Below are 26,921 nucleotides of genomic sequence, written 5' to 3'. Positions count from 1 at the left end.
ATAAACTGTTAGAACAATAGCTTGGCTGTGCTTTCTTCAAATGTAATATAATTTTGAGATGACAATACATGCTTAGTGAATTAAGTTTAAACCATTAGTGTAATAAAAGTTTAAGGCAGTTTCTAATTACTCTTCAAAGTAAAGTTAAGAAGAAAGTCTTCAAACCATTCAAAGAGTAAAAGTGAATGGATGATTCCAGATGTGTGGAGGTTTCCAGAGACATTTTGATGGATTATCAGGAGCCTGGAGGTGGAGCCACAGCATCTGGACTCAAAGCATCTTCAGTGATGGAACCAGTCGAGCACTGCTGGATACTCTGTGGGGTAAATGTGCTAAATGTACTTAGTGGGTGTGTGACATAGCCTTGAATCATCATGAAGAGCAAAGAAAACCTTTTTCAGAACAAAATCCATTCTGTCTTAATGTGCAGAGTACGGAACACTGACAGTTCCCTCTGGACTCACAGAGCTGCAGACAGACCAGAATAAAACCCAAAGGGAAGAAGTTCAGGTTTGACTTTTATTGCACCGAATTCTCACCAACATCAGCATGACGCTTTGCACTCAGTCATGTTGGTAAAACAGAAACATGCAGAAATCTCTCTCATTTTCCAAATTCAACAACATAGTCACAAAGCACAAACACGGACAGACACACAACACAAACACAAGCGGTCACAACAAACCTGACTGAAACTATTCTGTAACCTGTATGAACACACCAAGAATTTCAATGACATTTGTGCTCAAAATGTGCTTTGTTTCAGCAAAATACCTCAGTTCTGTGTTTGCTGCAACACACGGATTCCAAAACAAAACAAAGACTTTAATGTGAGGCAGAAATAAAGCAAATAGAACCGTCGGAGAATCCAATCTGATGAAAAGAATAGAAAAGCACAAAAACTGAAGGTGGTTGAGGTAGTGAAGTCACTCCAGATGAACCGGAAAATTATTTTTAACATTTCTTTTCAAATTAACCTTGAAAACAAACCAATGGCAAAAAAGAAAAGTTACAAAGAAACAGGTTTATTGCCAAAACCAGACTTTGAACACGCTGACAGGATCATTCTCTGAAACATGACACGCCGGTTCTTGAACCATTTTATTCCTTCTAGTTGGGACGTATGCATGACCATAAACTATGAAGTACACCATACATCCCACTTTTAACTTGTACTTATCAATAAAGATATAATTGCCAATCTTAACAAAGCAACTTGATGCAAGAAAATCAGTTTTATATTAATATAGAATATTTAGCATTTCCTCTATGTAGCGTAGCAATTGTATGATAGTCGGATGAAGAAGAAAGCGATCTTTATTGTTCGTGGTTATCTCGGTTGTAGATGTTAAAAACTTTAAAACTGCAATTTTTTTTTCTGTTTATTTTAGTTCAACAAACAAACAACACCAGCAGTAGCATGCTAACTTAACGTCAGCTAACGTGGGAATGAACCAGTAATACAATGCTAGCGCAGTAGGCAGTGTTCGTCCTTTGTGCTAATCTGAACATTAACAGTATTCATGAACATAAAAAACATTAAAAGCAGAATTAAGATTTCTTTAACTTTGTTGACACTGGTGTGTACCGCTAATGCTAAATAGGCAGTGCTTTAGTGCTACGCTAATGCAGCTAGCATTAGCATACATCCATAAAAACTGCTGTTGATTCCTTCATCTGACATGAAATCGTTATTTTCATTTCTACTCCAGCAGTGCTAGTTAAAACCAGTCATTGGGCGCTTTGTCGGCCCGTCGCTGGGTTTTCATTGCCACAACCCTTGAGCAAACGATGGTTTCTCCATCTGCTTTGCTTTTAGAGCTTTCGGTTGTTCAAAGCTGACTTTTTCTGACAAACAAACAAGACAGATCCAAAGTTTACAGGCACAGAAACATAAAAGTCATTCAGCAACAGTTTGGTCTTTTGGTGGATACATTCATGAAGTAGAAGAACGTTTGACTCCTGAGATCTTCAAGTAGAACAGAAACGTTGGTCTTTCTCCTGGATGTTCCCAATGGAAGCAAAGACGGGGCTAGCTTGACTCCACTGCTCTTTGTTGACAAACTCATCCGGTTAAAGTAAACAAACATTTTCATTTGGACTTTTAGATAACGATACTTGTGCTTCATTTCAAAATAAAAGCCTAAAGTTGTTTACTGTGGAATAATGGAAGAAAACAGAAGAAGGCTTAGGTCTTTGGAAAAGCGATGATCCAGATGAGAAAACAGCGTTTGGGTTTTCCAGATTAATGATTCGTTTAAATCAAGCAGATACTTTGGTAAAAAAATACAATAATGATATTAATTAATTGACGCACTTGATGGTGAACTAAGATCAAAAGCTGCTTTCCATTTCCAGGAAAACCCAAACTTCCAGTTGGACACAGACGGAGGGGAAAGACTCAGAAACACGGCAGAGCTGCTTCTATTGCTGCTCATAAAATGTGTGTTGTCTCCGTCACGTGTGCAGACGGTCTGTGGGGTTAGGGTTAGGGATGAGGGGATTGCACTCTGTTCCTATAAGCCACGTTCGGTGAGAAGGCCGTACCGCGAGCAAAGAAAGAACCAACAAGAAAAATCGAAAGGCATAGGAAGCGTTAAAACCTGCGTGTCCCTGAAAATAAAATTACCGACTCCTTCCCAAATGTTCGGACAAAAATCAACTTTTTTTCGTCATTTACGATTTCTGAATCTCAACTCTCTGTTTGCCAACCCTGAATCAGTGGTTCTAAACCGAGCGTGTCCTGAGCCATCGCTAACAGAGCTTTTGTCTTTGATAGAGTCATAAACTGTGTCTTGTAGTGTGTAACTGTGTCTTCAAACTGTGTCTGAATCCTTTCCTAGTGGGTTTTTTGGGGTGTAGTGATAGATTGCATGTGGTGCATGTGACATGCTAAGTCTGCGTTCCTCTGATTTATCCGCTGGTTGTCACATCATTGGAAAATTCTATGGCAGCAGATCTAAACATGTGTATGAAGCAAAAACGAAGCAAATGCTAGATAACAGCGGCTAACGCTGGCGTGGTACAGGTATGCTAACGCTAGAGTCTGTAAAAAACAGCCGGGCAGACGCCATTTTTACTTCTTAACTTAGGTTTTGTCTGAGCTGTAAACCAGACAAACCTGAAGTAAGATGAATGTGTGACTCAGTGAATGGATAAAACGATGCAATAACAGCCAATCAGAGGAAGCGGAGCAGCTGGAAAGCGATGGCAGAACAGTAGTAAGTATCATTTTGAAGATGTGAGCTGGCTGACGCTGCAGTTCAGAGGCAGAAGAGTCGATGAGAAGCAGAAGCTTAAACGTTACTTAAGGCCATGAAGTCTTAAAAATAGCTTTTTCAACCAGAAAGCTGTGATTTTAGGTTTGGTTCACACTAAACAGAAATTCCACTTTAGTTTCCTTTTGATCTTTTAGCGGGTTTGGGAAGGGAATGGTCGATAATTCTTTGTGCTTTTATAGTGAAAGAGCGTCTGGAAAACTCGTCCTTCTTCCTGATCAAGCGATGTTCGTGACCGCTGAATGACGTGTGCAGCTAGCACGCCGCAAGCCTCGCTAGGCCGGCCCATGCTAACAGGAAGCTTGCGTCTTTTCAAGAAGTGAGTTTTTTTAATCTCAGTTTTCTAAACGGCAAACTGTTTAACGTAGAGTTTACAGCCACTAAAGAAATCCCTGCTGATGAAGTTCAAACCCTGAAAACTCCTCATCCAACGCTGAGATTGTTATGGGGTGCTGACAGGCGAGCCTTTGAGGCTGTTGAGGGCGGCGTGGATCCGGAAGTGTAGTCTGGACTCCATGGAGTAGTCTTTGTAGTTCATCCTGATGGGAAAAGACCAAAGCAGAGTTTGGATCAACCCGGAAGTCAGCCTGGAAAAACAAACTTCAAACATGTTCAGTCCAACCTTAAACCAGAATATCTAAACACTGGTTTTTTGAGAAAATGAAGTTTTCATCCATTAAACAATTTTTAGAAAATCTCAAAAATGGTAAAAAGAAAAGACTTTAAATGAAGTAACTTTGAGTTTGTGAAACCTTTGAGAGTTCCAGACTGTACAGGACAGAACCTCATGTGACCTGGAGCGCCTCTGACCCTGACCTCTGTCAGATGTCCTTTCTGCTCCAGCGATCATGTAAAGCCATAACATTATCATCAGCTGACTGCAATGGTCAACAGCAGTTTATTGATTTTCAGTCAAATGAACTGTCAGTTACGTCACCTCTGAGTTTTTTATAGGAGTCAACGGACCACGGATGATCCAGGACCTGCAGGGATCACTAGTCACGGCTCGGCGCACACGTGCCATGGATTGTATCTAGGTTTCTTTTATACTTTTTTGTTTTCTGATCTGAAGATTGACTTTAAAACCATGACATGATCTGAACTGTCAGTTTTGGGATCTGTTCAATCCCTAATTTCTAGAATTTTCAAGTCATTAGTATTTATTCAAAACAAACGGAGACACAGCAGACGGTGGCGCTGAAGTTGACTTTTGGTTTCTGGCTCAGATTTCTGTCATGTTAGAGGAGATCTTTGCTTCTGAAACGGTTTTCATTCAGGCTCATGTTTGATTCCGTCATATCTTTAACCCACAAACAGCAGAGCTGTCACTAGTGAGAGGACACAGCCCGAGATCTTAAGTCTTCAACCACGTATGTCACCAACATGATTCAAATACAACCTGGAGCTGAGAAAAGCAGCTTTAAGCCAATATGCAACATTTAACTGATGAACAGTGCAAATACACAAAATATTACAAACGTAAAGCTCCAATACACAACACTTTACTAATGTATTGCTCCAATACACAACACTTTACTAATGTAAGCAACCATACAAAAGTGCTGCACATTTGCACTTTACGGATGTCAGGTGCAGATATGCTACACTTTACATTAGTACATTTACATTAGTAAAGTGTTGCATATCTGAGCAAAGCTGCTTTTGTCTACTTCAGAATCCTTTGAAGTTACAATATTTGCATAAACAGTCGATGAGGTAAATTCAAAGAACTTCCACACTGTTGCTAAACCTTTGGCGTTAAAGGGTTGATCCTACTGTGAACAAATGAAGAGTTCTGCTGAATAACCAAACCCTCACTGGCTGAATTAAAATGTTACTTTGGTACATTGAGCTGCAGTTGGATTCAGTCCGTGAAGGTGCTGCAGGAACCTGGACGGGCAGAACTTACTTGGCTTTCTCGATGTATGTAGTGGCTTTGATGAAGTCTCCCTGCTGTTTGTGCAGCAGACCCAACTCGTAGAGCGTAAAGGGAACCAAGTAGTGATCGTATCGGATCCGACTCTCACTGCGAGGGAACACACAACTCAAGATGAGCCTTTTCCTCGGTCAAGGCGGCCGTGGTGAGAGAGTAGGCAGGTTTACCTGGAGAGCACCTGAGTGAAGCACAGCTCAGCCTGCAGGAACCTGCCCAGGTATTTCAGGCACAGCCCCTTCAGCATCTGGACCAGGCAGCTGTCATCAGGGTGATACTCGGACGGATCTGAGGACGGGCAGACGTTTCTATGCTGTACAGTACTACCAGTTACCGTGATGTTCTGGACACAAATGTAAGGTCAGGAACCAGAAACATTTAGTACATTTGAAGCTGTTCAGCGTCAGAATCTCTGCTTTTTACACACAACCAGGTCATTCTGTTCAGTAGGAAACGGGGGCCACATGAAGTTCCTCTTTTGCTGTAGCTGAAGCTGATGTAGCATGCTAATGCTAATGCTAACGTTGACCTCAAAGGCGTCTCAACAGTGAATGAATTCCACAAACATGGATCCCAGGATTTCTTTAAAAAAAATCTGTGTTAGCGAGGTTCATCCTATGCTAACAGGTCAGGACATTAGCTGACATGAAACCGGAGTCAAACCAGCTTCAGTCTGAACAGAAGCGGTCTAGAGATGAACCGTTTTGCTGTTGCTGGACTCACTGGGGTCTTTCAGCAGCTGCTCCTCCACCTTCTCTATGGTCACCAGCAGAGATTCTGTGAGGTCGGCCCTCTTCCCAACAATGGTGAAGCCGTTCCAGACGTACATCATCTCCTGCAGAACCCCCCCAAAACAGCATTTAGGAATCACTCAAAGCCGGTTTCACCAGAGAACCTCTGATGCTGCATTTACCAGCGCGGGGACGACCAGGGGGACGGGGTTGGAGGCTTTGTAGCGCCTGGACTTCCTCACGGCAAACTTCTCCATGGGGATGGACTTCCCGGCCAGACGCTGTTTCAGCCCCTCCACCTGTCTGTAAACACACCTGGATCTCAGAGCGGGTCTTCTTCTGAAACGTTTCAGGTGTGGTTCTGTGGTTCCAGCCGCCGGCCACAATCCAGTACCACTCTGTGGGTCACTTGGTACCGGGCCACAGAGAATAAAATGTATGACCTGTTTGGTTTCTGATTCATTTTCTGAAACCTCCGGATGAGTTTCTCTCTGGATGCAGGTCTAAACCTGCTCCTCAGTCATCTGTTTAGATATATTTTCTACTCTCTTAAATTGGCTGCTCTGATCGGTTAATTAAAACCCCAAAACTAGTAACGTTAATTTTTCTGAAAACATTTTTTTAGGCAGAAAAGAGTCAGACAGGAAACCAAAGAAGAGCCTTGGCCTTCAAAATAAAGGAAATCTGCATTAAACCTTATCTAAAACCAACAGATGAATCTTTTTGTCCTGAAGGATCATCTGAACCTGAATGAAACCGTCTCACTGCTAAACTGCTATTCTATGACAAATCCAGTCATTTCACCTAATTAACCTAAGAAACCCATTTAATCAAAGTAAAATCAAGAATTGAATACATTTCTACTTTTACACTGGATTTCATGTAGGATCATTTGAAAACCAGAATGTCCCTTAACGTTTCCCTTACAGGTTAAGGGAAAGCGGAACGCCAGCGTCGGCCAGTCCCTGAAAACGCCGTCTGGCATTAAACTGGTCTGAGACCAAAAGCAGGTCTGGGACTGTGGAGTTAAAGGAGTCTTGGAGGCAAACGGACCTGAAGAGCGCCCTGAGATCCTCGCCAGTCCTCTCCACCTCCTCCGCCGACATCATGCTCAGGATGGCGGCCTTCTGGTACACGTAGATGGCCTGCAGAGTGGAGGTCATTACACCGCCGGCGTCCGTTGGATTCCGTTAATTCTGGGTCAATGGTGACCACTGACTGGGCGGAGGAACTGACCTTGGACCAGCGGCTCTCCCGGCAGAGCAGGTCGGCGTAGCGGTACGCCTGCTGCCACTCCTGCTGGAAGGAGTGGTTCCACATCAGCTCCCAGTAGCAGATGTGGTGGATCTGCTTCCACTCCTGCTGGCTGCTGATGCTCTCCTCATAGCGAGCTCGCGCCTGGAAGACACGCCACAGCGCCAAGCGGGGGGCGGGAAGGAGAAGAGTGAGCAAAGGGCGCTCAGTCAGAGCAAGAACACATGAGAACCAGAGATTTCTACTGGTGGAAAGATGGAAACTTTAAATGAATGAACATCAAAGAAATGTTTATTTGAATCTAGATTCTGAAAAAGATGAGAAGAGAAGAATGCTGGGATGGGGGGGGGCAGATTTAAGGGAGGGGGTCAGACTTCCACTGAAGTTGTGTAAATGTCCAAACCTTTTCCAGATTTCCTCTCAGTGAAGTAATCCGAGCCGAGTAGAACAGAATAATGGATCCCTGAGGAGAAACATTCAGAATCAAATCAATGATGAGAGCCGAGCTGAACGGGTTCGATACCCGTCTTCATCATCAGAGCATCAACGCATCATCTCTGAATCTCTTCAACCATTCAAGCATTTAATGTCATTGCAGCTAAATCTGGCATATATAAATATATATATATATACACACATACATATGCAACACTTCAGGGAACTTTACACAAAGTCATAAAGATTTCACATAAATAACAGTTCCAGAAAAGCAGCTCATTTGCCAATTTTCTCTGCAGCTTTTTGCTGTTTTTCAAACAAAGCCAATTTTCTTCATGTCCAAATCTGTTGGAATTCTATTAATGGCATAAATAACCAAAGAGTTACAGTCACTCTGAGAGCAGATTCATTATTTTGCGTTCACCGTCTTTAGAGAAAGTTCAGCAGAAATAGATCCAGAGGACTTTAATCTGGACTTCTGAGGACTTTCAGCAGGAAACCGACTCTGTAAACCGTAATTCTACGTCACCAAACGTGATCAGCATGTCCAATCCCCGTCCTCCACCCATCTTTGGACGTAAAACTCACTGCTGTCCAATAATTATTATTATTTTTAATTATAATTAGTTTTATCGTCTCCATGCAAATAATAAATCGATCATAAAGTTCAGGAGGGGAACGATCAGATTCTCCTTCATGTTGGGTTTGGAACCACCTGCTGAACACTGAGTCCCTGAACAATTGAATCAGCGTTCAAATATTTGACCTCTGGAAACATCATGCAGCGACCTTCCAAACACGCTGCTGCTGACGCGCTGCGTCCGGCGCTCAAACTGCACCTCTGAAGGCGTCTGAACATTGAGTAAACATTGAAACTGGCTGCATGGATCGCATTCGTGTGAACGTCGCCTAAAACTGTAACAGAAAATGTTTAATCCATGCCGTATACATGATATATAATGTATACATTGGTGGAACGGTCCTGGAAAGACACACATTTGTGTATGCCTCTAGAAAAATCCCACACAATTGCAAAAGATTTATGCAATATAATATAAACTACGTTAAATACAAGTAAACTGTGTAGTTCTCAACCGGGCGGCAGCGGTATAGCAGTTGACCTCTGATCAGAAGATTGCAGGCTCGATTCCCGCCTTGCCCGCCCACGTGTGGAAGTGTCCTTGTGCAAGACGCTGAACCCCAGCTTGTTCTGGTGGAAGGTTGGCGTCAGTGTACAGCAGCGGAGCCGCCACCACTGTGTGAATGTGTGTGTGAATGTAAAGCACTTTGAGGCTTTGAGGAAGGTAGAAAAGCGCTATATAAGTATACGCCATTTATGAATTACATCTATTTATCACGAAAGGCCGACACTTCATTCGTGGACAATATGCATATGTACTGTGCTGTGGGACACGGCCTTGACGTAAATGAAAGCTATCACTCTCTCTTCCACTTTCGGCTTCTCCCATCAGGGGTCGCCACAGCGAACGAGTCGCATGGTAAATTTGGCAATGTTTTACGCCGGATGCCCTTCCTGACGCAACCTTCTCAAACCGGGCTTGGAACCGGCAGAGGTAGAGAAGGGAACAGGTAGCAGCCTGGAGTCGAACCCTGGTTTCACGGATGGAAGGCGCCGCAAACCAGCACGAGCTAAACTGGCTCCCAAATGAAAGCTATCACTGCTCTGGATTTTTATCCCTCTAGGTTTTACTGAACAAATGCAGACGCTCCTTTTCTTGTAGGACTTACTTTTGGGTACTTTTCCTGGTACGGCTCCAGCAGAGCTTCAGCCTCAGCCAGGTCCCCCTCCCCCGTTCCTAATGAGGCAAGAAGGCCAAAGCAAAAGTAAAGCTTCACTGAGACAACGAGAACTCCTGGAGAAGGTCTGGATGAGGACGGTTCCTACCCAGGATGAGGGACACATAGGTGTTGTAGAAGAGTAAGGTGAAGGCGCAGAGGATGGAGCGCAGACTGTGGTTGGAGGCGCCTTCTCTCAGCTGGGAAAGACCAAACCTCTGCAGAAAAACAAAACAGTCAGCTTTCATCACAGTTCTCCTTCACTTTGGAAAATCAGCTGCAGGAGGTTCTGACCCGGTTTCCTGAGAACCCGATAAACTCCAGCAACCTTAGAACCCGTTGAGGGAGGAGTGACAGCATCTGGAACCAGAGCACACGGCGGCAGGTTAGCATGAATGCCTTAGAACCCTAAGAACGTCCGAGTGACCCACCAGGTTGAAGGACCCGATGCCCAGCTTGACTCCGCCCTCAAACTGCCTGAACAATTCGGATTGTTGGGCCACGCCCTGAGTGATGGACAGCACGTTCTGACAATCCCTGTGGAAGAAATAATCAGAATCGTTCGTTTTTCCTCCAAACATTGATGAAATACTGTCCGGCGGACGTCACTCACTTGTAGATTTGGTGGCTGGTTCGAATCTTGATGCCTCCTTTGATGAAGCTAATCATGTTCTCATCCTGGAAGGTCAGGACAGAAAAGCCTGAATAACACACTGTGGCATTCCCAAACGTCAGTCCAAGGGATTCTGACGCCAGGAAAAGACACTTTTCCTGGCGTCAGAACTGGTTAGTTTCCGTTAACTGCGTAAACTCTACCGTAAGGTGTTGCGTATTAGCTAAAGCTGTGCTGTCAAACGGTTAAACCAGGGGTCCCCAAATCCAGACCAGCCAGCTTCCAGTTTTCCAGAAACACTGCCTTATGTTCTGCTGATTACCTGGATCAGGTGTGTTTAGCCAGTAAAGGAGCTTCAATGGCAGGTTGGATGGAAAACATGTAGGACACCGGCCCTCTAGGCCTGGATTTGGGGACCCCTGGGTGAAACGGTTCATTCTTATGCACTGGATATATTAGCTTGTAGATTAGAAACAGACTAAATTCTGGTGGTATCTCACTCACAACCTTTTTATAAAATCCAAAAGATATTTCTACTAAGATCTCTGGCTCCTCCCCTTTTCGTCTTAAATTCATCCCAGCTTCGTTTCATCGATGACCTGTCCCTCACCATGCGAGGGGCAGAAGTTGAGTAGGGTTAGGGTGGGACTCATTCCAGACTAAATGCTGGCCCAGATTTCAGGTGGCGTTTGTGATGCTCTTAAATGTTTTGGTTTCAGTCATCACACACTTCTGTAGTCCGTTCAATGCAGCAACAGATCCATAGAAAGAATCGGAGACAAGCTTTAAATGGTTTTCATGGGAGCGTTGTTGGCCGAAATGGATCGTAAAATCTGTGATAAAGGGGCGGAGTCAGGACTATTTTTCAAATGTGTGCAGGATCCTGCATTTCAGAAAGTGCCCCACAAATCCAGTCAATAGTTAACTCTGTATGTAAAGAAAATGAAGATCAATATTTGATTTCTGAATTTTTCTTTATATAAATTGTAATGAATCAGGAGCAGATAGAAAAAGATTGTATTTGTGATGTGGAAACAGGCCCTAAACTGCTCTGCTCCATTCTGATCATCAACTGTCAGACAAACAGATCAATGAACATCTTTGTTTTCCTGGTCTGAGCTGGAATCTGGATCAGAACTGGACGGATGGAAAGCTACGACACTTCTGCTGATGTTAGCTTGGGGTTGTTAGGGGCTGTAAGCTAGCAAGGGAGCGTGTTCAAGATGGATGATGGGAAGGGGGGCCAGGCTTACTCCACGCCAACGGTCCCACCCACATCTCAGAGGTGAATTTCTAATGAACTCCTGCCGCTCTGCAGAAACTAGGTCCTAGAAAACAACACAGGTCTTTGGATTTTGGATAAAACTGCATCATCATAATGAGAAGACCGCTGGAACGACTTTGAATCAGAAGATGATCGGAGAGGGACTTTACATCAGAAGCAGCCAAACTCAGCTGAGATCAACTTGAATCAACAACTAACTAAATGAATGGAGTTCCTAAAATGACAACAAATTTTCCTTTTTGAGTTTCAAAACCAGTTTGAAGACACACAGGTGAAAGAATCCATGTTTTTCTCTGGACTGTTGTAAATAAAGTATTTCTATATGTAGAAAAATCCAAATTTTTACTAAATGTCTTAGCTTTTCTGAGTTCTAAAGCATTTTTGGAATGATAGCCTCTCTCTCTAAACAGACCATCTACCTGTAGAGCTGCACCTGTCAACAGCTTCTGTTTTGCTGGTGTCATCACTAATGTCATTTTTAAGGATGTAATTTCTTCACTTTTATACCAAAACTTTATTTTGAAATCCTCCAGGAAGCTAAAGTGAACACAATCTACTGAAAACAGTCCTAACACATGTTTCTGAGGACCAACAGACCAGCGTGAGCTGCACCTGGAGGTCGCGGCGGCGCTCTGACCTGCACAAATGTCAGCGTGGCCTTCTGCAGGAGACACTCGGCGTAGCAGAGCTCTGCATGCATCTCCTCTGAAAACAACAGCAGCAGTGTGAACCTCCTGGTGTGAAGTTCCTCCCACCCCCAGCGTGGAGGAACACCTACCTTCCTGCAGGTTGGCCTGTCTGCTGATGAGACTGGACAGAGATCCCACCACGGAGTTCCTCTTCCTGAACCTGCAGACAGTTTCAATCCTTAAATCTTAAGCTTTACGGATGTAAAGTGTCGCACATCACCACATGTCCATGTCAGAATCCAGTGGATTCCAGGTATCCCTGGAAAAAGAGGCCTTGTCTCAGTGGTAAAATAAAGGTCAAATAAATGATAAAATGGAATCCTGCTGATCGCGTCAACGACTGAAGAGTTCCTATAGTGGAAAGAAAATGTAACCGCTAAGGACATTAAAGTGTGGATGCCATGCTTTGAACAACTTTGTCAAATAAAAAAGCCCTTTAAACGCTGATTCTATTGATACCAATAGTTAGCGTCGAAAAAAATCCGAAGCATATGAATAATAGACATCTTTCGAAGGAATCAGAGATTTGAATTTGCCGCTAAGAGCGCAGGCTGGAAGTGACCTCGATATGACCTGTGACGTCACGAAAGGCGTTGACTTTCGCAGTTCCGCTTCGGACAGCATGTAAACAAAACAGGTAGTCTTCGTTTCTCTCGTGTTTAAATCTGTTAATCATCAACATGCCAAGTCGTTGTGTGGCAGCTGGATGTAGCAATACATCTAGTGAAAGTGTATCTGTGTATAAACTCCCAAAACAAGAAACGCTGCTGAAAAGGGGAAAGTTCAAGAAGGTGGACGGCGAAGGATTTTTCCCTCCAGATCTGCAGGAGAGAAGTCTGCGTTTTCGAAGGGACAAAAACCGGGACACAAACGAAGAATTTTGAACGGAGAGTTGGGAGGAGGATCTTGGCTTCTGAGTCGAAGAAAGGCGGGTGAGCTGGAAGCGAGCGAGCCGTTTTCTGGGTCGGAGAGGACGGCGCTGGAGTCGGGAGCGGAGGCTGCTAAGCTAGTGTGCATCACGATGGATCACATTGAGGCGAAGTAGTCGTGTTTTCTGTTGTCCTTGGATCCAACTGGAGTATTTCAACGCACTCAATGTTTTGCAAGAGAAGCAACAGGCCTGCAACGTTTTTTTTTCTTTTGCTTTTGAGGTGCCGGTACCGTGAGTAAACTGAACTGTGTGTGTGTGTGAGCGCGCGCGAGAAAAGGTTTCAAACTGGTTCAAACAGGTAAAACTGTTAATGTTCCACAGTTGTTAATGGTATACAGTGACTTTGTTAACTAAAGAGTAGTAATATCTGGGAAACTTTTATTTTGTGACATTTATTTTGTAAATTGGGTTGAAAACCAGTGTTTACCTTTGTTTAGATTAGGCCAAAAGGGGACATTTTGAGTATATTTTAGGGTAAGTGGAGTAATTTAATTGTATACATTTTTTAGACTTACTGGAGTCTAGCCGAATCTTCATGCTGGCTATCGTCATCGGCATCACTAGACCTACTACTTTCTGCTATATCCTCCTCACTTTCGCAAAAGGGTTCGAATCGATACGGTTGCAAAAGTGACTCATCATCATGATAATCTCCGCAACTTTCCTCTTCATCTTTCTGTTCATCTGATGATAAATCGCTAATAGAGACGGTAGCATCACTCTGTGCTTCGCTATCGGTGCTAGCCATGTTGTCTGCCTTTCGTTACGTCACAAACATGGCGGCACGAAGTCGGCGGAATGCGTGAAGCCGGCGGCCGTCCTCGTTGTTTATATCGCGTTTTTTCCGCTATTTATTCTTTTTCGAAATATATTAAATACAATCGCAACATGAAATAGAGACTATTTACTATATTTTGGCTTATTAAAATAGGCCATGTCACCCACACTTTAAAAAATGTCTTATGGGGGTTCAAAACCTTCAGGGTAAGTGTATGATGACATCACGTCAGCCCAAAATCGTGACCTTCCCAACCCGACACACCGCTGAGTCACATGACCACCGGGTCAGCCCATCTACAGCCTCCGGTCCTCTCACCTCTGGCAGGTCTGCAGGGCGTCCTTTATGGTGGCCATGGCCGCCTGGATGTCTCTCTGCTCGAAGGTCATGGTTGCCTGCATCACCAGGATGCTGCTGTAGCCCAGAGCGTGGTACATGCTGTCCCTCCACCTTCAGGAAAAGAGCAGAAGTACACAGCAAACGCGCGGTCAGCTGTAGCGATAACAGCCGTACTGTCAACAGGGCCGCCCGACCCCGGTCCCACAGATCCGCCATCTCGCTTGTTTTCCAGGTGACCTGACTCTTTCTGCTGCCGATTAGCTGGATAAGGTAATTCCAGGTTCTGATTGGCTGGACACACCTGAAGCAGGTAAGCAGCAGTGAGTGGGACAAGCGCCATGGCAGACAGGATGGACAGCCCTGCCTTACAGGTGGAACACAGATATGGTTATCGCAGTCATAAAGCTGCAATTAGGAGTTAAGCAAACATTTTTATGTTCGAATGACTGGAAAAAGTAGATGTCTGCCTGCTTGGTGGGCGGGGTCACTACAGTGTTAAACGGGAGTCTACATTAACGCCGTTACCATGGCTTTAGCAGGTCCAGCGCCTGAGAGAACTTGTTGTTGAGGACCAGGTTCAGGGCACACTGGGTCTCCTGAATGGCCGTCTGCAGGTCCATCCGACATGTCCTAGACACACGAAAACGTAGAGAGGGCGTTTTTTCAGGAGTAAAACCTGAACAGGAACATTTCAACCGTCATTTAAAGCTGTTTAAAAGATAAAATAATGAGACGTCTCTATTCTCTAGATGGTTTGAGACACCAACAACCCATTAACCATCAATCCAAGGTCATTTCAAAGAACAGGATTCTCCTTTGGTTAGGTTTAATCCTAGCTCAAAACGCTTTACAATTAAAAATAAAAACAACAAAATACAAAAAGAAAGGAAAGGGAAAACCAACCCACCCCTTGCCCCCCCCCCCCCCCCCCCCATTCACACACACAGCATACAGGAACAAACAAATGACTACAATTATAAAAGAGACATATGCTAATTATCATCTTCGGCTTTAGCCAATTTATTCAAACAATACAGCATTTTGACCCCGGTATATGACAACAAAACGCCATTTTGAACGAGCCAGAACGGCTTTTTGGATGCTCGGTTTGCACGTGTTCAAACGCCGCTTTCTACGCCCATCTTGGGACAACACAAGACGGCGTAAATCACGTTAAATGATGTGATAAAAGCTGCCTTTTGATGGCTAAAACTTCACTTTCCTGCTGATTTATGATCCTGACAGATTCTGATGCGGAGAAAAGCCGCTTTGTGCCAATATGCTACACTTTAAATTAGTAAATCGGCTAATTTATGTTGACTGCATGAACCTTTCACTACTGTAAAATGTTGCATATAAGCGCTAGTTTGCTGTTCCGTTCATCAGAATTTGTTAGAATTAAGTTAATTACATAAATAGTTGGAAACTTCAAATAACATCAAACACTGGAGCTGAAGTTCTGATGTTAAAGCGTTAATATCTAAGGCTGTTGCACTGAGTCAATAAAAAAACTTTAAAAAAACTTGTTTTATTCAGTAATTTGAAGACAAAATAAATCCTAAAAAGGGTGTGGCCTTTGGGTTAAGAGATCGTCAACAAATCCTAGTTTGTTAGAACTCCTCTCTAGGGTGTGTCAAAACAACCATCTGGTTTGTGTGTCATGTGTGTTTGTGAAAATCTGGTTTGACAAACTGTCTCACATTCATTCTATTGTAAATCATAGAGCAAAGTCATCCCCTCATTTGTTTATGGGTGTTGGTAAAACGCCAGAATGAACGATTCTGGAAGAAGTCAATGACATTTGAAGCCAGTAGATGCTAAATCTCTATCGTAACTGAAACCTTTGGTCTTACAGGAAGCTTAGTGTCCGACATCAAACAGCCTCGTATGTAATTGAGAAGATATCTCACTGCTGAATGGACTCACCAGAACAAACCAACTCATCATGTATGTCGTAGTTTCTAACATTGCTCATCAGAAAGTCATGTGACCAACTTACAAATGCAACAGCATGTCAAACTATCACCTTCTTCTTCTCTCATGAAGACCTGAAAACGTATTGCTCAGGTGCTTTCTTTAGGCCCCTCCCACATCCCCTTCTTATTTGGACAGTAAATCTGAACCACAGACTTGCACTGCAGCCGCTCCTGGCCGTAGCCGTTGTCTCCTTTGTTAAACTGCCTTTAACGACTTAATTGCTCTGAATGTGGGCAAGACAGAACAGCTTTATTTAAACATCACCTTCCAGTAACACAGAGCGTGCTCAGAGCTGCACACGTGTCGTAGCCTCTCAGCTGCTCTGCAGGTTTTCAGGGCTGTATGGTTGACATGAATCATGTTTGGTGTAACGTTTCTGCCCCTCATGAAACTGGACTATAAGCACCTGGTTTACAGGACTTGAACCTACAGCAGTACTTTCTGTCATTTGTTTAAATATTTGTCACAGGGAACAAACATCCTACAGCCCCATTGTAGCAAATATAATTTAATTCAACTAACTCATCATTTTACACACCACATCCTCCTTTTGGGTCACATGACACGCCATGTGATCTGCAAGAAATCTGCTGTAGAAAATGTAACCGGACACAGTTTGGATGAGAACGCCTCAAGCGTGTCTAAAAGCTCAGAATGAAACACTCGGGTTAGGATTAAAAGCCTTTTTAGGTTCAATGTTTAGCCTGAACATTTCCATTTACGAGTGTTCCTGTCTTTTATTGTGGTAGTAATTTACAGACTGCTTACAGAGAAGCATCAGCGGAGATGATAGGTGGTGTTCTCTCGTTTATCACAGGAGTTCATCTGCGATCGGTGAAATCTGTGCTCATCTTTGATTTACAATAATTCTAGGCGGTAAAACTCCTCACTACTCAGACAGACATGTTCTCTTGTTTGAACTCTCAATCTTTGAACTCTCAATCTTTCATAGAAAAGAACAGATTGAAGATTTTTGTACATGTAGTGAACTGAACACATTCTGGACAGGAGGAACGGCAGATAGAAGATAGACTGTCATTGGTCTACAGCCAAACAGCCGAAAGGATGCAGAACACAATGCACCGTAAAACAAAAAGCTAACACTGGCATCCCGCAAAATAACTTCTACAAAAGTGAGCCAAACCCTAAACCATGAATAAAACCAGTTCATGGATACAAACATGTCTTACGATAATAACAGACTGCCGTCTTTATCTAACTAACCTCTTAGTTTGTACTCAGATTTAATTCAACACTTTATGTTTGAAAGTACTTCAGCACCAAATGCCATAATAGGTAGAAGGATGCTGAGTCTAGAGCTGCCACAGGTCTAGAGAGGAAGGAAGACATGAAGGTAGCTGCTGGTAGAGGATGCAGAAGACAGAGCTGGACGGAGGAAGCTGATTGGCCGTGGCAACTCCGAAAGGGAAAAGAAAAGGCTCCTGATGCCATTATGTCATGAGGTCCATAATTCTATCCAACATCACACACAGTTAACCCTTTAACACTGGAAACGTCCCCGGTGACAGCAAAATAACATGTTCTTTAAGCCACCGTAACTCTTTGTTTGAGCAGTGAATGTAATTCCAACAGATTCCAATCCTGCCTTTCTCCTTGTTGGAATCAGCTGATATTCGTAGATACACTCCACTACTGTAAACCATCAGTGCAAAACGGCTTTACTCAGCTCCAGAATAGAATGACATGACTTGCATCAACAGTTGAAGAGTTATGATTGCTTAAAGAACACCAACACTGGAGCAATAACTCTGATGTTAAAGGATTAACTTCATGGTCACAAGCTAAAGCCACATTATTGAAACCTCTCTGATCCATGTAAAAACAAACTTAAAGAAGTTTATAATTTAATTTATCAATATTCTCTGAACATTTTACTATTGTTGAAGTTTTGTGGATGTAACAAATAAGAAGAGCTCTCAGTCTACATATGAACATATTTACACAAATATTATGAATCAAATCGAAATTGAACTTTATTAAACTCACAGAAGAGAAATTCAGTCGTCATGGCAAATCAAGAGGAAAACATAAAGATGGAAAGAAAAAACACAAACAATAAATTAATAAATAATTAGATAAAGAAATTAAAAATGTTTGCTGGCCTAGTCATACAGAAGAGTTGTACAGTCTGATGGCCAATTAGCACAAAGCTGCTTTTCTCTGCACCCCAATCAGCTGATTTACTGATTCAATATACATTTTTCTTTAAATGAACAATTCTAATTATTAGAAATGCTCTGACCCATTTTCATTAGAAGTCTAAAGTGTTCTTGGACGATCTTTGGTCACGATTTGGTTTACGGACCCAAAAAGGGCCTGTACTTTTATGTATCCCCATTAGTACCAAAAACGAGTAAACACACACACACACACACACACACACACAAACAGGCTAACAGGAAATCATGAGCGTGCACTCATCACTCAGACACATCATTGACTGAGGTTCACCATCAAACACTCACACTGCTGTCCCACTGTTGGGCGTGAACTCTGATCTGTGCGTTAGCGCCAAACACCCACACATCATGACCCAACCCCTGACAAAACCTTATGTAAACAAAGCTCTATCTGGAAACACACTTCAACCTCACCAGCTCTCCATCAGGCATCAGAGAAGAGAATGAACGCAGAGAGAAAGTCAGCGGTTGAGCCAGGATGTGAGAAAAGATGAGATAAGGAGCAGCGAGAAGCAGACAGGAAATGTGTGAGAGTGAGGATGTACTCACGATGGCGTGCGGTCGAAAGCGTCCTCGAAACAGTCCTGAAACACAAACGGAGACGCATTAGTTTCACAAAAAACACGTTTTTTTAAACCAGCATTACTGACACACAGCTACCTCAGAAAAAAACGCTGCATTTTGAAAGATTTATAATAATTTAAAAACAATAAAAACATGTTTTTGTTCTCTATTAACTGCTCTCCACATCATAGTTAGAATTTCACCAACGATTTCTCCTCCTTTTTGTGTTTTTTTGGAGAGTATGAAGACATTCATAGAGGTTAATTTGAAAATAAATGGTGCCACTGATTTGTCACTGATTCACATCATCCTGTCTGCATTCAGAGTTTCTTCTGATTCGTGGACATCAAGAAAGGAGAGTTTTCTACAAAAGTCGCCCGGCTTGGATGTGTTCAGTATGTGGAGTTAAGTTTGACCTTAAACTGAACAGAAACTGCCACCAAATCAACATATTATTAAAACAAACAACATTACTTCTATTCTTGCAATATAAGAAGATGTAGAACAAAACTAAAATCCTCCAGACAAACCAACTTCTTGTGCTGTTTTGTTATAAATTCTTTTTTTGTCATTGGATCCGCTCATCTAAAGGTTAAATACTAATATGTTTTTTGTTTTTGTTGCTATTTCACACAATAGAACATGAAAAAAGACCATCTCTAGAATGATTTTAAAAATTTGCCTTATTCTGACAAAATGACAAAAGATTTCACTCATTAAACATATTTGTAGTAATGGTGTCATGAATACGGATAAAAAGGTGCAGGCGGGGTTTCCTCTGACAGAGTTAAAGGGTTCACAGCTGACACGTCACCAGCGACACACGAATCATTCCTCTCAGACCGCTTACGTCAATCCCATAATTCTGATGCGCCGCTGTGCAACTCGATACGCTGGAGTTAAAGATCGGTGTTAAAGGGTTCATCGGACCGTCACCTTTGGCTCTGGTCTAATCCACACCAGAACCGGTCGCCATGGATACGGTTTGGGTCGACAGGTGTGAAAGCTCACCAAAACTCGACTGTGGATCCAGTGGATCCGGGTCCACCTGTTCAGGTTAAAAATGCCAGCGCCCCCGACTGGGAAGCTGTGGAAGAGCGGGATCTGTCCAGATCCTGGTTCTCTCCCCAGAGGAAGGACTTCAGTCCTGCTGGATCTTTAGTGCCTCCTGGAACCTCAGAACCTTTTCGGGGCTTTTATTTTGGCATCACACAGCAGGAACATGCTGGATCGTTAGAAGTGAAACAGCAGCACTGATGTGCAGGAGGACACGACGCAGCAGACGCCCCGATTCCTAGAACATTTTCTACTCAAACCTTTCTGCCTCAGAACCTCCAGAACCCAGTGCCTGTCACATCGGAGGACGTGGATCTGGAGGGTCAGACCGTCCTCTCTGATGAGGCTAGGACTGCGTGTTCATTGGTGTTCCTCAGTAACAGCTAATAATAGCAGCCCAGTCACTCCTTACATAACGGCATCCAGCTGCAGTGGCTCCGGAGGCAGATCCCACCGCCGGCTGTGGTCCAGAGCTCAGCTGCGTCTGGAGCAGAACCGCCAGGGATTGTGGGACATAAAAAGATCTGACCATAAACCACGGCTGTGTCCGAATTCCCACCCTAATCCCTAATGACTAAAAGAATATGTAGTGCCCTGGAATTTAAAAGAGATTCAGACACCGTGCTCACTACTTTAAAAATAAAATGTAAACGACGTCCTCGTTAAGATAATATCTAATAAATATGAACGTTTTGTGACGATGATTTATAAGTTCACTGTTTTCTGAAGATAAAAATGTTATTAAAAAAATTAAATTTAAATACATTTTTTGGCAAAAATTGTTCTGATGCAATGCATTGTGGTCTATATTCACCAATCTGGTGAGCATCAATGCACACTGGTTTTTCTGCACAGACTTCTGGGAAATTTCTAGGGCTCTGGGTTTTGGAATTGTTCATCTGGACAGCACTACAAACTGGCAAAGGCACTATATAGTGCACTAAGTAGTGGTTAGGGAAGGAATTCGGACAGAACCATGCTCCGGACTGATCACCCAAATCTGCGGTTCTGGTTCTGGTTCCGTCTGAAAGAACTTTCTGACTTCCTGCTGTTGCAGTTCTCAGTTCTAAGGTTCTGCTGCTGGTCTTTGCATATGTAAAGCGGTTGGAACGTAAGCAGAACCTGGAGGAGGCGGAGACTCCTCATGCAAACACGCCGTCCGTGTCTGCTGCAGCATTCCACATGAAAACTGGTTCAACGCGTCACGAGGAACCCGTCACGCTGCAGAACGGCCACATCCCGCCGAGTTCCACTGCGCTCTGAAGGAAGTTTTAAAACCAGACAGAGACGTCTGAAGCTTCACCTCCTGCTGCTTCAAGATCACTAGGACAGGAAATGGTAGAACCACAGCGGCGGGGGCACCGCTGATTAAAACCAGACCACCGGGGGGAGGGGGTGTCTTTGACACTCAGTAGTCATTTCAGAACCGACACAGAGAAGATCCATAAGAAGGTGGTTCTCTGGCGCTGCGGTTCTCCCTGCAGGACTTTGATAGATCTTCTGGATCATGAAGAAGTATCACTTTGGTCCAAGATGACTTCAGATCTGAAGTGAAGACGGCGGCGCGTCTTAAAGGAACCTCGGATCCACGGATGAAGATCACGTGTCTCCAAAGACTTAAGTTCTGAATTCATGGAGGACCAACCCTGAGGAACAACTGCTGATGAAATCCAACCTGCAGACATCGGTCAAAGCTTGAACTGAAGGCCGGAACCTTCATGAGGACGTTCAAGACCGACCCGGATAGAAGTGGTTAAAACCACCATGATTAGTTCATGAAGAACATTGTTGTACTTCTGGATATTTCTGTATTCAAATGCTTTTGATGCATTAGCATTTGGTTGTGAGGGGCTATAAGCTAGCAGGAGAGCATTTAGACAAATGATGTTGGGAAGTGGGGTGGGCTCACTCTGAGCCTAAAGTCCCCCCCACAGAAACTATGTCTTAGAAAACAACACAGGTCTTTGGATTCTGGCTAAAAACAGCATCATCATCATGAAAAGACGACTAAAAACAGACCAGAAGATGATGGCAGACGGACTTTAACGCTGAAACTCTGACTGTTCTTTCAACAATAAAGTTGAGGTTTTTTTTGGCCTGAAACACAATAAAGATCCAGAAAAATAGAATGAAGCCAGCCAACCACATGGAGGTCTGATGGGCGGAGCTTCACTAAGTAAATCCTCTGTCAGGTTAGATAGTTGACATGTGAACAGGTCTTTCAAAAGTTATCTTTTTAATTCTGTCCATTTTATAACAGCAGTAAAAAGTCCAACAGAGAGAAACGTAACATGATTTAGTTCTCCAGTGACATCAGCACCTTTCCTATCAATTAGTCATGAACTTCAGCACCGTGTTCCATTACTGAACCGCTCAGCTCCCACTGACTGAGAAAGAGGCTCAGATGACCCCCCAGGAGAAAACTCAACGTTTGACTCTTAGAGCCGTTCCATCATCTTTAACCTCTGCAGACAGAAAACCCTTCAGTCAGCTGTTCTTCTAGTGAAACCTCTTCAGCTTCAGTCGTCTTAGAGTTCAGCTGACGATGTTCTCCTGAACCGGATCAGAACAGGTTCAGCTGACGATGAAGACAAAGCCCCTCCCACTGTACCACTCAGCCCCCCTCCCCTTCACTAAGCCCCTCCCACTGTACCACTCAGCCCTCGTCCACTTCACTAAGCCCCTCCCACTGTACCACTCAGCCCCCCTCCCCTTCACTAAGCCCCTCCCACTGTACCACTCAGCCCCCCTCCCCTTCACTAAGCCCCTCCCACTGTACCACTCAGCCCTCGTCCACTTCACTAAGCCCCTCCCACTGCACCACTCAGCCCCCCTCCCCTTCACTAAGCCCCTCCCACTGTACCACTCAGCCCCCTCCCCTTCACTAAGCCCCTCCCACAGTACCACTCAGCCCCCTCCCCTTCACTAAGCCCCTCCCACAGTACCACTCAGCCCCCTCCCCTTCACTAAGCCCCTCCCACAGAACAACTCAGTCCACTCCCCTTCACTAAGCCCCTCCCACCATCTACTGAGCTCGATAAACTCCAACAACTGAGCTTTAGATGACGATCCTTGAATTGCCGTGACTCTTAGTTTATAAACAGATTTCACCACCGATATACAACACTAGACAGAAGTGAAGTGTTTACAAAACCAGTTTGAATCAGTTTTTCTCAGAACCCTTTGATGGTTATTCAAAGAAGGTCCACACTGATCTAAAGGTCAGTCACTGTGCTCTGACTGGAGCTGCTGGAATGGCGTCTGATTGGGTGAGTGGCCGTCGAGTTCTGGTGGTTCAGTCGTGTGTTTCATTCCTGGTCTCTGGTGTTTAAGGATCTAGGCGGTTCTCCCTGAGAGAACTCTTTCATTCTTCACCTAAAGTCCCTTTTTAAGTTGATTCTGGAAGTGTTAGCGACTTTGTCTTTCAGCCCTCACAGAGGTGAACTTTGGTCACAGAGGTGAACTTTGGTCATCTCCAGTCACACCTTTGGGTGTTTTGGGCGGGTTACAGTTCAGCACTCAAAGGGTTAAGGTGACAGCAGAGGAGGAGAGTTTGTACCGTTCCTCGTCCCGTCTGGGTTCTGGTAAACAATCATCCTCTTCAAACTGAAGTCAGCTGAGCTTCTGTGAAATGAGATGATTGGGAGTGAAGAGGAGCGTCTGTCAGCCAGACAATGATGCATTATGGGACAGCTCAGCACTTCCAGACGTCCATGAGGAAGTCCCAGACAAAGCTGCTCAGATGGACCAGAGTCCAGCCCGCCTGAAGCTCCCAACCAAAAACGGCAGAAGAACCCTCAACCAACGGAAACCAGCAGTGTTTGTTTCAGCAGCACTGCAGTCAATCAAAGTAATCCTACTCTTATGTAACAGAGTATTTCAGAGCTACTTAGTTTTTGGTGGACAAAGTCTAAACTGACTGAAGTTGGTTTGTTTTTTCCAAATCTGTCTGAACAGAGATCATTAGATAAAAAGATAAAACAGCTCCAGAAGGATCTCACCAAGAAATTATAAAAAAAAAAACTAAAAATATTTCAGCTGGAATCACATCAAAGAGGTTTTTTCTGCTGTTGAACTCTAATAAACTCCTCACACCACAGATTTATCAGAAAACTCAAATATTACTGCTTTCTAAAGCGAGTTTCTGCAGCCAAATCCAACAGAAAATCCTACAGATCCAAAGCTGAAAGTCCACAAAATGATGCGTTTAAGGACATTTAGCTCCAAACAGATCCAACTAAAACCTGGATTCAAACATGAGAGGTCAGGACAGGTCGCCCGCTGCCCGCCGCCCCTTCAGCAGCACCCGTGTTCAGGAGGTCTGCAGGTCCTCTTCTGAACGCCGCCATTACAGAGAAAACCAGCAGACAGGAAGCCGGAAGACTCGGAGCTACAGAAGACGCAGATGGTCCAGTCCAGCAGGTTTCCAGAGCAACGCTCTCCTTCACTGAACCCTGATTGTAGCGTGATGTAAGCATGAATTTAGTGTGATTCTAGCATGATTTCATCATCTGTCCAACATGATTCCATCCAGCATTATGCCAGCATGATTTCAGTCTGGTTTACAGAAGGGTTTTTCATTTCTTAAATGACGGGAGGGCAGCGCTCCTTTAGGGGAGGGGTCAACCTTCACACGTGGATGTGAGGCGACCTGAAAGACTTTTCTGTGAAAAGTGCATCTGTTCTTCTAGGTAAAAAGCTGACATCCTGCAGCTCTGAAAAGGGGGAGGAGCCTTCAGATGGTTATTTGTAACACAAAGAGGTCCTTCAGCGCCGCTCCAGGCGTTTCCCGCCTGAATAAAATACTGGATTTACAGGAAAGCTGGAGGTTAAACCTCAAATCCTTCTGCCCTGAAGGACAAACTCTGAAAGTCTGCGTCGTTTACAGAAGCAGACGTTATTTCACCCTCACCTGAGCAGAGGGGGCGTGGCTGAACCACACCTGATATTTGCATAAGCCCCCACAGGCCGGTGTCACCTCAGTCAAAGCTGCTTACAGCCTGCAGATGGATAACCACAGACACCAGCCCAGCGCCTCTGCATTCACCCTGAAGGCTGCAGCACTGCAGCCACGACAGGAGCAGCAGGAGTGCAGGAACCGAACCCGCAACCCCGTCTGAGCTGCAGTCCGACCCCTCCAGGGTTTCACGCCCTGATCTGCACGTCTGTGAGGCTGCAGCTCATCTCTGCCTCTGTAGTCCAGACCTGCATCCGAGGCAGTTGGTGGATTCACCGTCTGCCCGAGCATCCAACAGGAAGTCTGCCTCTGACAGGAAGCAACCGCAGACGCCTTCACCTGCAGCCGGGAGACAAACTGACGAGGAGCCACAGAAACAAACAGACCTGGTTCCTCCGTCTGCTTCTTGCAGGTTCACATCTGTCTGCATGCCCGTCTGCGCAGCTGGAGACCCAGTTTGCTGTCTGCTTCATGTACGTTCACATCTGCCTGCATGCCCGTCTGCGCAGCTGGAGACCCAGTTTGCTGTCTGCTTCATGTACGTTCACATCTGTCTGCATGCCCGTCTGCGCAGCGGCAGACCCAGTTTGCTGTCTGCTTCATGAGGGTTCACATCTGCCTGCATAACTGTCTGCGCAGCCGCAGACCTGGTTTCTTGCTGCAGAAGTGCTCTGCAGTCAAATCCGACCCAACCAAAGACGTGTCCCTGCAGTAACGTTTAATCTGCTCCAGATTCCAGTCACAAGGTTTCCTCTGGACCTGAAACCCGGCAGACCCAGTTCTCTGGTTAATCAGATTATTGACCAACTTCTGGACGAGAAGACCCAAAGGCCTGCGGCGAAGTGGAACCAGAACAACCACAACAGCTTCTGCACGTCTGCAGAAGTCTGGAAGTGAATTGGGTTCTTTTTCTCAGGACCGGTTCTTCGCCAGAGTCCTGTCAGGATGTTCTGCTTCAGACCGGCTTCCTTCCTGACCGTCAATCTGACAGATTTATAGAGACTCCTCTCTGACAGGATGACGGTTGTCATGGCGACGGCGCCGTGACAGAATATCACCCAGAACCCTCATGATCTTCACCAGAACAACATGAGAAAGACGAGTTCTGTCATGTTCTCGTGTCTGAGCAGAACCCGACGTTCCACTTTTATTCCAGATTCTGTCTTTATTCCCGTTGGGACGACAGCATGCAGACATCGGCTACAGAAACCAGTTCAGTTCTCATTCAGAACCAAATCTGGATTCAGGTTCAAACCTTTTCAGGAGGTTCTGCTATTGAAGCCACTAGGTTTCACTAAATGGACCGGGTCGGTTCTGTTTGTCTGTATTTTATCCCAGACTAAAGAAACCGGATTTGGAATCAGAGTTGTAGTGGATTCAAACCGGATCCAGATTCAAATCAGAGCAGGAATTGCTGCGTTTCTCCGGTTCCTGATTGTCCATCATCTGTCCTTCACTTTTTAGTGACTCAACAAAAATGCTCTGTGACGTCACACCGGCTACTCACGTGTTGTGACCGTTTTAGGACGAAAGTAAAAACCTCGAACCGGATTTCTCTGGTCCGCTTTGGTTCCGTTCTGAGAAGATGCTCGTTACCAAACAGGTAGGCAGTGACGTCGTAGCACCACGGATGGGTTCGGGTTTCGGGCGCGCGCGCCCCAGCTTCATCACGCTCCTGGGACCAGTTTTTCTTCCGCGTTTACAGAGTGAAGCGGGTCAGTACCGGAACCGACCCGGCGCGGGACGCGCCGCTCCGGGACCGGGGGGGCTCTCACCTCCTCCTCCTCCTCCGCGGACGCTCCGTTGCCTACGTGGGCCATCCCCGGCGGCCGGCCGGGCTCCCTCCGCGGCGGCTGCGTGTCGGTCGGTCGGTCGCTCTCACAGCAGCTCCGGTCCCATTTTCCTCTGCTTCCCGCCGCAGACGTTCGGTTCCGCTCCGTGGGTCTTTGGTTCGGACACGCAGCTTCCGGTCCGCTCTCCTCCGTCAACTTTCAGAATAAAAACAGGCCGTCGTCTCTGGAGCTCAGACCGAACACACCTCCAGGAAGGTATGCGTGGACACGCCCCTCGGTTATGCAGTGTCCCCCTAAGCCCCGCCCA

The 26,921-nt window shown here is 44.8% G+C and overlaps 1 protein-coding gene across 4 annotated transcripts; it reads right to left on the bottom strand.

Annotated features, from left to right (window-relative positions):
* Window positions 1-505: 505 nt before the first annotated feature.
* Window positions 506-26,921, bottom strand: ttc39b (tetratricopeptide repeat domain 39B). Of its 4 annotated transcripts, none has more exons than XM_023965803.2 (19): window positions 26,597-26,921; window positions 18,794-18,828; window positions 14,592-14,696; window positions 14,046-14,177; window positions 12,108-12,178; window positions 11,967-12,034; window positions 10,045-10,109; window positions 9,863-9,968; window positions 9,726-9,791; window positions 9,541-9,649; window positions 9,384-9,451; window positions 7,600-7,659; window positions 7,179-7,340; window positions 6,996-7,087; window positions 6,125-6,245; window positions 5,935-6,046; window positions 5,382-5,499; window positions 5,188-5,304; window positions 506-3,817 (listed from the first exon to the last, which is right to left on the bottom strand). In XM_023965803.2, exons 1-19 carry the CDS (start codon window positions 26,639-26,641, stop codon window positions 3,721-3,723), a joined length of 1,749 nt encoding a protein of 582 aa, XP_023821571.1. In that variant the 5' UTR covers window positions 26,642-26,921; the 3' UTR covers window positions 506-3,720. The 4 variants fall into 4 exon arrangements, with proteins under 4 accessions (XP_023821571.1, XP_078792925.1, XP_078792924.1 ...); XM_078936799.1 differs by having other exon boundaries at window positions 26,329-26,873; XM_078936798.1 differs by having other exon boundaries at window positions 18,794-18,830; window positions 26,602-26,787.

The sequence above is a fragment of the Oryzias latipes genome, chromosome 18 (assembly GCF_053564925.1).
Source record: "Oryzias latipes strain Hd-rR chromosome 18, Olatipes_Hd-rR_3.1".
In the NCBI taxonomy this organism is placed as follows: domain Eukaryota; kingdom Metazoa; phylum Chordata; class Actinopteri; order Beloniformes; family Adrianichthyidae; genus Oryzias; species Oryzias latipes.
This window is presented reverse-complemented; position numbering and strand designations above follow the sequence as displayed.

Coding starts and splice junctions, on each gene's coding strand:
- ttc39b (XM_023965803.2), bottom strand. CDS start 26,641: ATGGCCCACGTAGGCAACGGAGCGTCCGCGGAGGAGGAGGAGGAG. Junction 14,178..14,591: donor CTGGACCTGCTAAAGCCATG/GTAACGGCGTTA, acceptor CTTTTCCTGAAG/GTGGAGGGACAGCATGTACC. Junction 12,179..14,045: donor GCCCTGCAGACCTGCCAGAG/GTGAGAGGACCG, acceptor AACTGTCTGCAG/GTTCAGGAAGAGGAACTCCG.